Source organism: Panulirus ornatus, chromosome 7 (assembly GCF_036320965.1).
Source record: "Panulirus ornatus isolate Po-2019 chromosome 7, ASM3632096v1, whole genome shotgun sequence".
In the NCBI taxonomy this organism is placed as follows: domain Eukaryota; kingdom Metazoa; phylum Arthropoda; class Malacostraca; order Decapoda; family Palinuridae; genus Panulirus; species Panulirus ornatus.
This window is the reverse complement of record NC_092230.1, coordinates 23,914,486-23,928,841: the sequence shown is the minus strand read 5'-3', so window position 1 is coordinate 23,928,841 and position 14,356 is coordinate 23,914,486. Positions and strand designations below refer to the sequence as shown.

The 14,356-nt window shown below is 40.8% G+C and overlaps 1 protein-coding gene across 11 annotated transcripts in view; it reads right to left on the bottom strand.

Annotated features, from left to right (window-relative positions):
- The window catches only part of Snrk (SNF related kinase), an 852,818-nt gene that overhangs the window by 122,896 nt on the left and 715,566 nt on the right, over nt 1-14,356 (bottom strand). For all 11 annotated transcript variants that reach the window (XM_071663342.1, XM_071663341.1, XM_071663344.1 and 8 more), the window contains one exon: nt 4,183-4,309. In XM_071663342.1, coding sequence (XP_071519443.1) covers nt 4,183-4,309 — 127 coding nt within the window. The remainder of the gene's footprint in view (nt 1-4,182; nt 4,310-14,356) is intronic.

Here is a 14,356-nt window from a genome sequence, read left to right as displayed (position 1 = left end):
CTTCATGGACATAAGAAAAAAAGAGGGGGTGTATGCGAGATCTGGTAAGGCAGGGTATGCAAACTGAACGAATTGTGGAGAGGTAGCACGAGTGAAACATAATACCTTGAGGTGGTTTTGGCATATGGAAGGACAATAATGGAGAGTTTACAAGGACTGCATAATAACATGATTAAAGGGATAGTAAGATCACCTGTGAAATGGGATAATAGAGGGAAGAGTACTGGAGGGTGAGAAATGGTGGAAGAATGCATAAAATGGTGTATGCGAGGGATGCATGAATGGACAGGAATAATTGGAGACTTGCTATGATCATCCCCTTCAAGGGAGTGGGTTACAGAGACATAATTAGACAGATAGATAACTCAAATGGAATTTCAGATTTCTTCTTCATTCCCAGCAGATACAAGCATGGCAGGTGGTTTTCTCAATAGATGGCACCACAAAAATTTTTCTATTCTTGTAGATTGAGAAAGGCATCTCTTGGAACAGATGCAAGCATCTGGCTTATTTCTAATTGCCTTTTTGCCATTCTTTCACCCCAAATTTGCTAAATGATGATGAATCTGACTGTGATGACTAAGTAGACAAAGAAATGAAGATATTTCTTCATCTAAAGAAGAGATAAGCTCCAACTTGGATAGTCCAGCTGATGCTATAGGGTGGACCAAAGTAAAGTCATCCGTATGTCTTTCTGTAACAGCCCAACCATTTGCTTGTATTGTCAGTTATACATTTGAAGGGCATTAAAATAGTATTCAGTATTTCTAGTTTCCTTGATACAGTGATAATCTACATAACATGACAGCCAGAGACAAATGTTGATGGCAATGTCCTCGGATAATCTAAATATTCATATCTCTTATGACTATCCCCTTCAGGAACTTCTTCAAAAGGGTGGCCACAGCAGGTCTCAATGAAGGATGAACTCCAAGGCATATTCTTAAGTCTTTCGTGCCTTACCCTTAAAAGCTGCTGGCACAGGGTAACTCTAGTGTAGTGTTTTCAGAGGCTCCTATCTAATGGGATAATCAAAGTAATAAATGGTACCCTGTCCTATTATTATTATCATTATCATCATCATACCTAGTTGCTGTCACCCACATTAGTGAGGTAGCATAAAGAAACACACAATGAATGGCCCAACTCACCCACATACACATGTATATACATAAACGCCCACACAGACATATACATACCTATACATTTCAATGCATACATACATATACATACACAGACATATATACACCTGTATATATTCATACTTGCTGCCTTCATCCATTCCTGTCGCCACCCCACTACACATGAAATAGCACCCCCATCCCCCCGCGCATGCGCGTGAGGTAGCACTAGGAAAAGACAACAATGGCAACATTCATTTACACTCAGTCTCTAGTTGTCATGTGCAATGCACCAAAACCACAGCTCCCTTTCCATATCCAGGCCCCACAAAACTTTCCATGGTTTATCCCAGATGCTTCACATGCCCTGGTTCAATCCAATGACAGCACATCGACCCAGGTATAACGCATCATTCCAATTCACTCCTTACACGCCTCTCACCCTCCTGTATGTTCAGGCCCCAATCACTCAAAATCTTTTTCACATCATCCTTCCCTGTACTAGTTATGATATATGTAATAAGATTTATGCATTTCTTTGACAAACTCATTTTTTTTCTTACTACTCTCAATGTCTTTTTAAATCTAAAATTCAAACAAGTACATATTCTAAGGTTCACAATTATTTTGCATTCACCGAGATAAACCACATCCTTAAAAACTGTGTATTTCACCATGTAATATTTCTAAAATAATATCATTCGTGACAAAATATTTTGTACTACTTTGATAGTACATACATATTTTAAAATCAAATAAAGCACTGATCATTTTTGGAACATACTTTGAAAAATATGAGTAAGGGATGGGATTTATGCAAACAGTCAGATGCAATATTAATTCCAAAAGCTAGTCTTCCTATCATATGCACCAATTAAATACAAATTAAACTTTATATTCCTCAAACTGTGTACCTTCAACTAACTTAAAGTAGCCTCACTAGCAGTACCTTTGATTCCCTGATGCTTGCATAATAACTTTCAGCACAAATCTAAACCATTTCCGTCACACACTATCATTCACTTTCCCAATTAGCTTTCTGTTAAACTAATATTTCATTTATCGCCATCTACAGCTCTAACTCATAAAATACATTCTACTGGACTGATAACCTGCTTTCACTGTAAATTTGCACCAACAAATCAAAACATATGATGACCTGTCTAATTTCCAGCTGTAACAATTGTCCCATTTGCATGTTATTACCATCATTATTCATTCTTCACAAAGACCACACTGCCTTCCTTAAAATCTACTACATGAAAAAGGTTACCTTAAATGTACCTTTTGTTGATTTTAGGGATTGTTTTATATCACACAGTCTTCCTTGGTGAAAGTACCAGTTTGTTGGATATTGCAGCTCTCTTCCAGTCATATCCTGTATAAGAAAGCCAGTTTGGTATGCTATGAAGGAACTTACATAACTTTTTTTGAGGGAATCCAAAGGGATCTTCATAATATTTTTCATATTAGCCAACGTAGGCTTAACAAGCTTGAATAAAGATGTTTCCAGAACTTTCCCTATCATACATACAATAGCACTTCTGCCTTCAAACAGACTTAATCTGCAGAGTGCTGAGTCTCTCATTCCAGCATTGGATTCTCCATATAAGCAGATTAAATCATAAGCTTTTAAAATATTTTCCTTGCATATAAGAAAATATATCTCTCAGGCTTACCAGCATTTCCCATTCATATAACATGATGTTATTCCTGGGGTTAGGGGAGAATGAATACCACCCACGTATTCCTTGTGTGCCGTAAAAGGCGACTAAAAGGGGTGGGAGCAAGGGGTTGGAAATCCTCCCCTCCAGTTTTACTTTTTCAAAAGAAGGAACAGAAAAGGGGGCCACGTGAGGAGTTTTCCCTTAGACGCTCAGTCATCTGTTACTTACATTATCTCGCAAACGCAGGAAATGGCGAACATGTATGAAAAAAAATCATATGTATCTCTACAGTTTTCTGACATTGTCTATGCATATATACTATATGACACTCATGCTTATGGTATGATAAATCAATACTAAGAGCTTTCAATCTGTCCTAGTAAACTACAAACCATAATGAGCTGATGAAAATAGTGAATGACCTCTCAACATATACCAGTTCAGCCACTCTATGAATTCTTAGCGGTATTACCACAGTGTTCCAAACAGAACAGAACAACTGCTCTGAATAGTATCATTAAAGGTAATGCTTATATGGTATTAAAGTTTTCGAAATACACCAATCTTTTTAAGATGAAAGTGTCTTTGTTAATCTCCTTACTCCTTTAGCCACTCTCTGGACTTGTAATAATATGCAATAATGTTCCATGAGGACAGAGAGTACTTTGAAAAGTGTCATACATGGTCTTGCTTACAATTTCAAAGATTCTCATAATCCACCTATCTTCTTCAATGATGACAGCTTCTCGTTAGTCTCCAAAGATGAGGTCATCCAACATCACTGCATTCTGTATATTCTTAACAAGTAATTCATGTTATGCCTAGATGTCATTCAAAAACAATTTATTACATATCTATCATTTCAATGAATTTTCATTACCCCAGGACCAGTTTCTATGAAAGAGTCCTGGTGTTTCCCAGGACCTTTCTAAAGGCTCTAAATTCACCCAAGCAAACATAATGTTTGCCTATAACAAGAAAATCAATTATGCATAACAAGGGACAACGTAACGATTCTTCACTACAATTTACAAATAAAACTCACATTTCCCATATAACTGATTAATATAAAACAATATTTCATAGCTCTTTTGCTTTGAACTAAACATATTAAGTAAAAGTCTCTTAACATCCTGTCTCCATAAAAATTAAACTGTGCCTGTTAGTGAATCACATTACTCTTCTTACTGTATTTTCACACCTGTCTAATATTATAGGATACCTCCATTATCTTTAGTAACCATTTCTTATTCAATGCATTTTCAATAGTCATAAACTATATTGATCTTCCAGATGCGTAAACTTGTGTGAAATACAGCTGGATGCAGAAACTATGAACTCTGACACATAAAAATGTGGATAATGGGAATATAAGCAAGATAGCTATGACTCACCTCTGACAACTTATTGTGGAGGATGCCACTTGCCATATCGTCTTTTGAAAGCTGTGGTCCTTGGATAAATCTAGATGTGTCTGTTGTAGTCTGCATTGTATTTTCATCCAAGCTGCCACCAGATTTTCTAAAAAGAAAATTATCATGATCATTTTTTGGGCGAGAAAAAGTGAAATTTTATCAACTATGATTAACTATTTCCAAGTGCATGGAGTGAATCAAACACAGATTCATTACCATTCATTATACTTTGTCGCTGTCTCCCGCGTTAGCGCAAGGAAACAGATGAAAGAATGGCCCAACCCACCCACATACACATGTATATATATACACATCCACACATGCAAATATACATACCTATACATTTCAACGTATACATATATATACACACACAGACATATACATATATACACATGTACATAGTTCATACTGTCTGCCTTTATTCATTCCCATCGCCACCCCGCCACACATGAAATAACAACCCCCTCCCTCCTCATGTGCGCGAGGTAGCGCTAGGAAAAGAGAAAAAAAGCCAAATTTGTTCACACTCAGCCTCTAACTGTCATGTAATAATGCACCGAAACCACAGCTCCCTTTCCACATCCAAGCCCCACAGAACTTTCCATGGTTTACCCCAGACGCTTCACATGCCCTGGTTCAATCCAGTGACAGCATGTCGACCCCGGTATACCACATCGTTCCAATTAACTCTATTCCTTGCACGCCTTTCACCCTCCTGCATGTTCAGGCCCCGATCACTCAAAATCTTTTTCACTCCATCTCTCCACCTCCAATTTGGTCTACCACTTCTCCTCATTCCCTCCACCTCTGACACATATATCCTCTTGGTCAATCTTTCCTCACTCATTCTCTCCAAGTCACCAAACCATTTCAAAACACCCTTTTCTGCTCTCTCAACCACACTCTTTTTATTACCACACATCTCTTACCCTTTCATTAATTACTCGATTAAACCACCTCACACCACATGTCTTCCTCTAACATCTCATTTCCAGCACATCCCCCTCCTCCGCACAGCACTATTTATAGCCCACACCTTGCAACCATATAACATTGTCAGAACCACTATTCCTACAAACATACTCATTTTTTGCTTTCCGAGATAGCTTTCTCGCCTTCCACACATTTTTCAATGCTCCACGAACTTTCGCCACCTCCCCAACCTCATGACTCACTTCCGCTTCCATGGTTCCATGTAATATCAAATCAAAACTTCTCGTATTCTTACTACCTCACAAAATTATATATATCACCAGCTTCACTATATTTGTTTCTATATCCTGCAACCCTGCTGCTGGGTTGGCATGGATAGAGCACCTATGCTTCAGTAACTCTGCATCCCTGTAATTAATTACCTATATGTACACTACAGGGATGAAGTTTTACACTTGTGAGGCCCTATGCCTTAAGCACTTTCTAGTCATAAAACTTCTTAAATCTATGTATGCTGTTTGCTGTCACATTAACCAATTTCTATTACAGCTATGCACACTAAGGGCTTACCTCCTACGGTGTGTGAGGCGAAATCAAACCTACAATTCTAACCACTCTGTCAATACTTTTCTAAATTTACAATCTAATTTCTTGGAAAATCAGTAATAATCTAGAACATGGTAGTTTTATTGCTATAAACATCATTCATTTATCTATTATACTTAATCGGTTTTCCACATCAGCGAGGTAGCACCAGGAAACAGACGAAGAATGACCTATCCACTCGTATGCACACATATATAAATAATGCCTATATACATACATATATCCTGATTCATGTGGTGGCTGATTCATGTGAGAAACTGCAGGAGCTGGTGACTGAGTTTGGTAAAGTGTGTGAAAGAAGAAAGTTAAGAGTAAATGTGAATAAGAGCAAGGTTATTAGGTACAGTAGGGTTGAGGGTCGAGTCAATTGGGAGGTAAGTTTGAATGGAGAAAAACTGGAGGAAGTAAAGTGTTTTAGATATCTGGGAGTGGATCTGGCAGCGGATGGAATCATGGAAGCGGAAGTGATCATAGGGTGGGGGAGGGGGCGAAAATCCTGGGAGCCTTGAAGAATGTGTGGAAGTCGAGAACATTATCTCCGAAAGCAAAAATGGGTATGTTTGAAGGAATAGTGGTTCCAACAATGTTGTATGGTTGCAAGGCGTGGGCTATGGATAGAGTTGTGCGCAGGAGGGTGGATGTGCTGGAAATGAGATGTTTGAGGACAATGTGTGGTGTGAGGTGGTTTGATCGAGTAAGTAATGGAAGGGTAAGACAGATGCGTGGAAATAAAAAGAGTGTGGTTGAGAGAGCAGAAGAGGGTGTTCTGAAATGGTTTGGGCACATGGAGAAAATGAGTGAGGAAAGATTGACCAAGAGGATATATGTGTCGGAGGTGGAGGGAACGAGAAGAGGGAGACCAAATTGGAGGTGGAAAGATGGAGTGAAAAAGATTTTGTGTGATAGGGGCCTGAACATGCAGGAGGGTGAAAGGAGGGCAAGGAATAGAGTGAATTAGATCGATGTGGTATACCGGGGTTGACGTGCTGTCAGTGGATTGAATCAGGGCATGTGAAGCGTCTGGGGTAAACCATGGAAAGTTGTGTGGGGCCTGGATGTGGAAAGGGAGCTGTGGTTTCGGGCATTATTGCATGACAGCTAGAGACTGAGTGTGAACGAATGGGGCCTTTGTTGTCTTTTCCTAGTGCTACCTCGCACACATGAGGGGGGAGGGGGATGGTATTCCATGTGTGGCGGGGTGGCGATGGGAATGAATAAAGGCAGACAGTGTGAATTGTGTGCATGGGTATATATGTGTCTGTGTGTGTATATATATGTGTACATTGAGATGTATAGGTATGTATATTTGCGTGTGTGGACGTGTATGTATATACATTGTGTATGGGGGTGGGTTGGGCCATTTCTTTCGTCTGTTTCCTTGCGCTACCTCGCAAACGCGGGAGACAGCGACAAAGCAAAATAAATAAATAATAAACATACATATAAAGAGAGCGTTATTGGATTACATGTTAATTGACAGGCGCGCGAAAGAGAGACTTTTGGATGTTAATGTGCTGAGAGGTGCAACTGGAGGGATGTCTGATCATTATCTTGTGGAGGCTAAGGTGAAGATTTGTATGGGTTTTCAGAAAAGAAGAGTGAATGTTGGGGTGAAGAGGGTGGTGAGAGTAAGTGAGCTTGGGAAGGAGACTTGTGTGAGGAAGTACCAGGAGAGACTGAGTACAGAATGGAAAAAGGTGAGAACAATGGAAGTAAGGGGAGTGGGGGAGGAATGGGATGTATTTAGGGAATCAGTGATGGATTGCGCAAAAGATGCTTGTGGCATGAGAAGAGTGGGAGGTGGGTTGATTAGAAAGGGTAGTGAGTGGTGGGATGAAGAAGTAAGAGTATTAGTGAAAGAGAAGAGAGAGGCATTTGGACGATTTTTGCAGGGAAAAAATGCAATTGAGTGGGAGACGTATAAAAGAAAGAGACAGGAGGTCAAGAGAAAGGTGCAAGAGGTGAAAAAAAGGGCAAATGAGAGTTGGGGTGAGAGAGTATCATTAAATTTTAGGGAGAATAAAAAGATGTTCTGGAAGGAGGTAAATAAAGTGCGTAAGACAAGGGAGCAAATGGGAACTTCAGTGAAGGGCGCAAATGGGGAGGTGATAACAAGTAGTGGTGATGTGAGAAGGAGATGAGGTGAGTATTTTGAAGGTTTGTTGAATGTGTTTGATGATAGAGTGGCAGATATAGGGTGTTTTGGTCGAGGTGGTGTGCAAAGTGCGAGGGTTAGGGAAAATGAGTTGGTAAACAGAGAAGAGGTAGTAAGAGCTTTGCGGAAGATGAAAGCCGGCAAGGCAGCAGGTTTGGATGGTATTGCAGTGGAATTTATTAAAAAAGGGGGTGACTGTATTGTTGACTGGTTGGTAAGGTTATTTAATGTATGTATGACTCATGGTGAGGTGCCTGAGGATTGGCGGAATGCGTGCATAGTGCCATTGTACAAAGGCAAAGGGGATAAGAGTGAGTGCTCAAATTACAGAGGTATAAGTTTGTTGAGTATTCCTGGCAAATCATATGGGAGGGTATTGATTGAGAGGGTGAAGGCATGTACAGAGCATCAGATTGGGGAAGAGCAGTGTGGTTTCAGAAGTGGTAGAGGATGTGTGGATCAGGTGTTTGCTTTGAAGAATGTATGTGAGAAATATTTAGAAAAGCAAATGGATTTGTATGTAGCATTTATGGATCTGGAGAAGGCATATGATAAGAGTTGATAGAGATGCTCTGTGGAAGGTATTAAGAATATATGGTGTGGGAGGCAAGTTGTTAGAAGCAGTGAAAAGTTTTTATCAAGGATGTAAGGCATGTGTACGTGTAGGAAGAGAGGAAAGTGATTGGTTCTCAGTGAATGTAGGTTTGCGGCAGGGGTGTGTGATGTCTCCATGGTTGTTTAATTTGTTTATGGATGGGGTTGTTAGGGAGGCGAATGCAAGAGTTTTGGAAAGAGGGGCAAGTATGAAGTCTGTTGGGGATGAGAGAGCTTGGGAAGTGAGTCAGTTGTTGTTCGCTGATGATACAGTGCTGGTGGCTGATTCATGTGAGAAACTGCAGAAGCTGGTGACTGAGTTTGGTAAAGTGTGTGGAAGAAGAAAGTTAAGAGTAAATGTGAATAAGAGCAAGGTTATTAGGTACAGTAGGGTTGAGGGTCAATTCAATTGGGAGGTGAGTTTGAATGGAGAAAAACTGGAGGAAGTGAAGTGTTTTAGATATCTGGGAGTGGATTTGGCAGCGGATGGAACCATGGAAGCGGAAGTGGATCATAGGGTGGGGGAGGGGGCGAAAATTCTGGGAGCCTTGAAGAATGTGTGGAAGTCGAGAACATTATCTCGGAAAGCAAAAATGGGTATGTTTGAAGGAATAGTGGTTCCAACAATGTTGTATGCTTGCGAGGCGTGGACTATGGATAGAGTTGTGCGCAGGAGGATGGATGTGCTGGAAATGAGATGTTTGAGGACAATGTGTGGTGTGAGGTGGTTTGATCGAGTAAGTAACGTAAGGGTAAGAGAGATGTGTGGAAATAAAAAGAGCGTGGTTGAGAGAGCAGAAGAGGGTGTTTTGAAATGGTTTGGTCACATGGAGAGAATGAGTGAGGAAAGATTGACCAAGAGGATATATGTGTCGGAGGTGGAGGGAACGAGGAGAAGAGGGAGACCAAATTGGAGGTGGAAAGATGGAGTGAAAAAGATTTTGTGTGATCGGGGCCTGAACATGCAGGAGGGTGAAAGGAGGGCAAAGAATAGAGTGAATTGGAGCGATGTGGTATACCGGGGTTGACGTGCTGTCAGTGGGTTGAATCAAGGCATGTGTATGGGGGGGGGGTTGGGCCATTTCTTTCGTCTGTTTCCTTGCGCTACCTCGCAAACGCGGGAGACAGCGGCAAAAAAAAAAAAAAAAAAAAAAAAAAAAATACACATTTATCTATTTTATTTATTTTACTTTGTCATACATACATCAAATATCCTTACCAACCAGTCAACAATAAAATCACCCCCTTTTTTAATAAATTCCACTGCAATACCATCCAAACCCACTGCCTTGCTGGCTTTAATCTTACGCAAAGCTTTTACTATCTCTTCTCTGTTTACCAAATCATTCTCCCTAACCCTCTCACTTTGCACACCACCTCAACCAAAACACCCTATATCTGCCCCTCTATCATCTAACACATTCAACAAACCTTCAAAATACTCGCTCCGTCTCCTCACATCACCAATACTTGTTATCACTTCCCCATTAGCCCCCTTCGCCGATATTCCCATTTGTTCTCTTGATTAATGCACTTTATTTACCTCCTTCCAAAACATCATCTTATTCTCCCTAAAATTTAATGATACTCTCTCACCCTAACTCTCACTTGCCCTCTTTTTCACCTCTTGCACCTTCCTCTTGACCTTCTGCTTCTTTCTTTCATACATCTCCCAGTCATTTGCACTGTTTCCCTGCAAAACTCATGTAAATGCCTCTCTCTTCTCTTTCACTAATAATCTTACTTCATCCCACCACTCACTACCCTTTCTAATGAACCCACCTCCCACGCTTCTCATGCCACAAGCATCTTTTGCGCAAAGCATCACTGTTTCCTAAATACATCCTATTCCTCCCCCAATCCCCTTATGTCCTTTGCTCTCACCTTTTTCCATTCTGCACTCAGTCTCTCCTGGTACTTCCTCACACAAGTCTCCTTCCCAAGCTCACTTACTCTCACCACTCTCTTCACCCCAACATTCTCTCTTCTTTTCTGAAAATCCCTACAAATCTTCATCTTCGCCTCCACAAGATAATGATCATACATCCCTCCAGTTGCACCTCTCAGCAAATTAACATCCAAAAGTCTCTCTTTCGCGAGCCTATCAATTAACACATAATCCAATAACGTTCTTTGTCCATCTCTCCTACTTACATAGGTATACTTATGTATATCTCTCTTCTTAAACCAGGTATTCCCATTCATCAGTCCTTTTTCAGCACATAAATCTACAAGCTCTTCACCATTTCCATTTACAACACTGAACACCACATGTACATCAATTATTCCCTCAACTGCCACATTACTCACCTTTGCATTCAAATCACCCATCACTGTAACCTGGTCTCCTGCATTAAAACTACTAACACACTCACTCAGCTGCTCTCAAAACACTTGCCTTTCCTGATCTTTCTTCTCATGCCCAGATGCATATGCACCAATAATCACCCATCTGTCTCCATCCACATTCAGTTTAACCCATATCAATCTAGAGTTTACTTTCTTACACTCTATCACATACTCCCACAACTCCTGTTTCAGGAGTAATGCTTCTCCTTCCCTTGCTCTTGTCCTCTCACCAACCCCTGACTTTACTCCCAAAACATTCCCAGAGCCAAAACATTCAGGTTTTTCCTCAAACATACTACCTATCTCTCCTTTTTTCTTATCTTGGTTACATCCACACACATTTAGACACCCCAATCTGAGCCTTCGAGGAGGATGAGCACTCCCCGCATGACTCCTTCTTATGTATATCTCTCTTCTTAAACAAGGTATTCCCAATCACCAGTCCGTTTTCAGCACACAAATCTACAAGCTCTTCACCATTTCCATTTACAACACTGAACACCCCATGTACACCAATCATTCCCTCAACTGTCACATTACTCACCTTTGCATTCAAATCACCCATCACTATAACCCGGTCTCATGCATCAAAGCCACTAACACACTCACTCAGCTGCTCCCAAAACACTTGCCTCACATGATCTTTCTTCTCATGCCCAAGTGCATATGCACCAATAATCACCCATTTCTTTCCATCCACTTTCAGTTTTACCCATATCAATCTAGTTTACTTTATTACACTATCACATAATCCCACCACTCCTGTTTCAGGAGTAGTGCTACTCCTTCCCTTGCTCTTGTTCTCTCGCCAACCCCTGACTTTACTCACAAAACATTCCCAAAGCACTCTTCCCCTTTACCCTTGAGCTTCATTTCACTCAGACCCAAAACATCCAGATTCCCTTCCTCAAACATACTATGCATCTCTCCTTTTTTCTCATCTTGGTTACATCCACACACATAAATACACATACACAGACAAATACATATATACACATGCACATATTCATGCTTGCTTGCCTTCATCCACTACCCTGCCCCACAGGAAACAGCATCACTACCCCCTGCTTCAGCGAGGTAGCGCCAGGAAAACAGACAAAAAAGGCCACATTCGTTCACACTCAGCTCCTTGTCCACATCCAGGTCCAAGCTCCTTATCCACATTCAAGCCCCATAGAACTTTCCATGGTTTACCCTAGATGTTTCATATGCCCTGGTTCAGGCACTCCAGCAAAATATAGAAAATTAAATACAATATTCCCTTGCATTTCACAAAAAATCTTGCTCAGATTCAATTAGATACAGTTTATTTTTCTACACCACACATGCAGTTCACATCAACACTACATGAATGGGCATCAAAGTCAAAGTGAGAACTCTGCTGAAGTCTTACATTCATTATTACATGAGTGGGTACTTTACCAGACTATTGAATGTGTTTGATAGCAGGTTGGCAGATGAAGGATGTTTGGGTTGGAGAAATACATAAAATAGTCATGGCAAGTGGTTCAGCAAAATGAGGGGTGGTGGTTTAAACACTGTAAGATGAAATGTGGCAAGACAGTTGGAGTGGATGGTACTGCAGTTGAATTCCTTAAGAAAGGGGGTGACTGTGTTGTTGATTGATGCAGTACCTGAGGATTGATAGAATGCTTGTGTAGTGCCACTATATAAATGCAAGGGGAACAAAGGCTAATGTTAGATTTACAGTGTTGAGTGTACCTGATTTATTGTAAAGAAGAGTGGACATTGAGAGGGTGGTGGCGTGAAAAGATGAGACTTGGGGAGGAACAATGTGGTTGCAGGAGTGGGAGAGGATGTGTGAATCAGGTGGAGCTTTGAAGAATGTGTGAGAAATACTTAAAGAAACAGAATGATTTGTATGTGGCATTTATGGATCTGAAAAAACATCCAACAGGGTTGATAGAGGTACTCTGTGGAAGACATTTTTTTCCCCATGTATATTCGCCATTTACCGCATCAGCGAGGTAGTGTTAGGAACAGAGGAGTGAGCCTTAGAGGGAATATCCTCGCTTGGCCTTCTTCTCTGTTCATTATCTTGGAAAAATTAAAATGGGAGGGGAAGATTTCCAGCCCCCCGCTCCCTCCCCTTTTAATTGCCTACTACAACACATAGGAAATACGTGGGAAGTATTCTTTCTCCCCTATTCCCAGGGATGTTATGAATATTAGGTGTGAGAAGAAAGCTATAAGAAGTAATGAGTTTTCATCAAGAGAGTAAAGAATGTGTGCAAGTAGGTAGAGAAGAAGGTAAGTGGTTCCAGATGAAGGTGGGTCTACAGCAGTGGTATGTGACGTCACCAAGGCTAGTTATATTCGACCTACATAGAGATGGGGTGGTGAGTGAGGTGAATGGAAGGGTCTGAGAAAGGGGTATGCAATCTTTCTGGGATGATGGAGCCTTGAAGGTGAATTAGCTGTCATTTGCTGATGATACAGTACTGGTGGAAGATTCAAGTCAGAAAATGCAGAAGCTGGTGTCTGACTTTGGGAGAATGTGAAAAAAGAATGTTGAGAGTAAATATGAATAAAAGCAAGGTTATTAGATTTAGAAGTGAAGAAAGATTATTCAGAAAGTGAGTTCAAATAAAAAGAATCCTATGGAGGTGGAGTGCATTAGATACATAGGAATATATATAGCAGCAAATGGAACCATGGAAGCTCAGGTGCACCATAGGATGGGTAAGGAGGTAAAGGTCCTGGGAGCACTGAAGAATGTGTGCAAAGAGAGGTCGCTATCTGGGAAGGTAAAGACTGACATGCTTGAAGGTATAATAGTCCCAGTGGAGTTGTATATAGATATGCAAAAGTATGGGCTATAGATGAGAATATACAGAAGAGGGAAAATATGATGAAATTGAAATATTTGAGGACAATATGTGGTGTGAGGAGGATTAACCAAGTAAGAAACAATAAGGTTAAAGAGAGGTGTGGTAATAGGAAATGTTGTTGAGAAAGCTGAAGATGGTGTGCTGAGAGAGAGAGAGAGAGAGAGAGAGAGAGAGAGAGAGAGAGAGAGAGAGAGAGAGAGAGAGAGAGAGAGAGAGAGAGAGACTGGACTGAAGATAAAAAGGATGGAGTGAAAAAGGTTTTAAGTGCTTGAGGACCTAAACATGCAGGAGGGTGTAAGACATGCACAGAACAGAAGGAACTGTAGTGATGTGGCATACTGGGAACAATGCTGACAATGGCACATGAAGCAGTTGGGGAGAATGACAGAAAGGTCTGTGGGGCCTGGTTGTGGACGGGGAGCTATACTCTTGGTGCATTACACATGACAGTTAGAGAATGAATGTGAGCAAATGAGATCTTTTATTTGTCTGTTTCTGGCACTCCCTCTCAGATTGGAGGTGGAACAATGGAGTGAAAAAGATTTTGAGCAACTGGAGCCTGAACATACATGAGGGTGAAAGGCATGCAAGGAGAAGAGTGAATTGGAATGACGTTGTATACCAGGGTCGACGCGCTGTCAATGGACTGAACCAGGGAATGTGA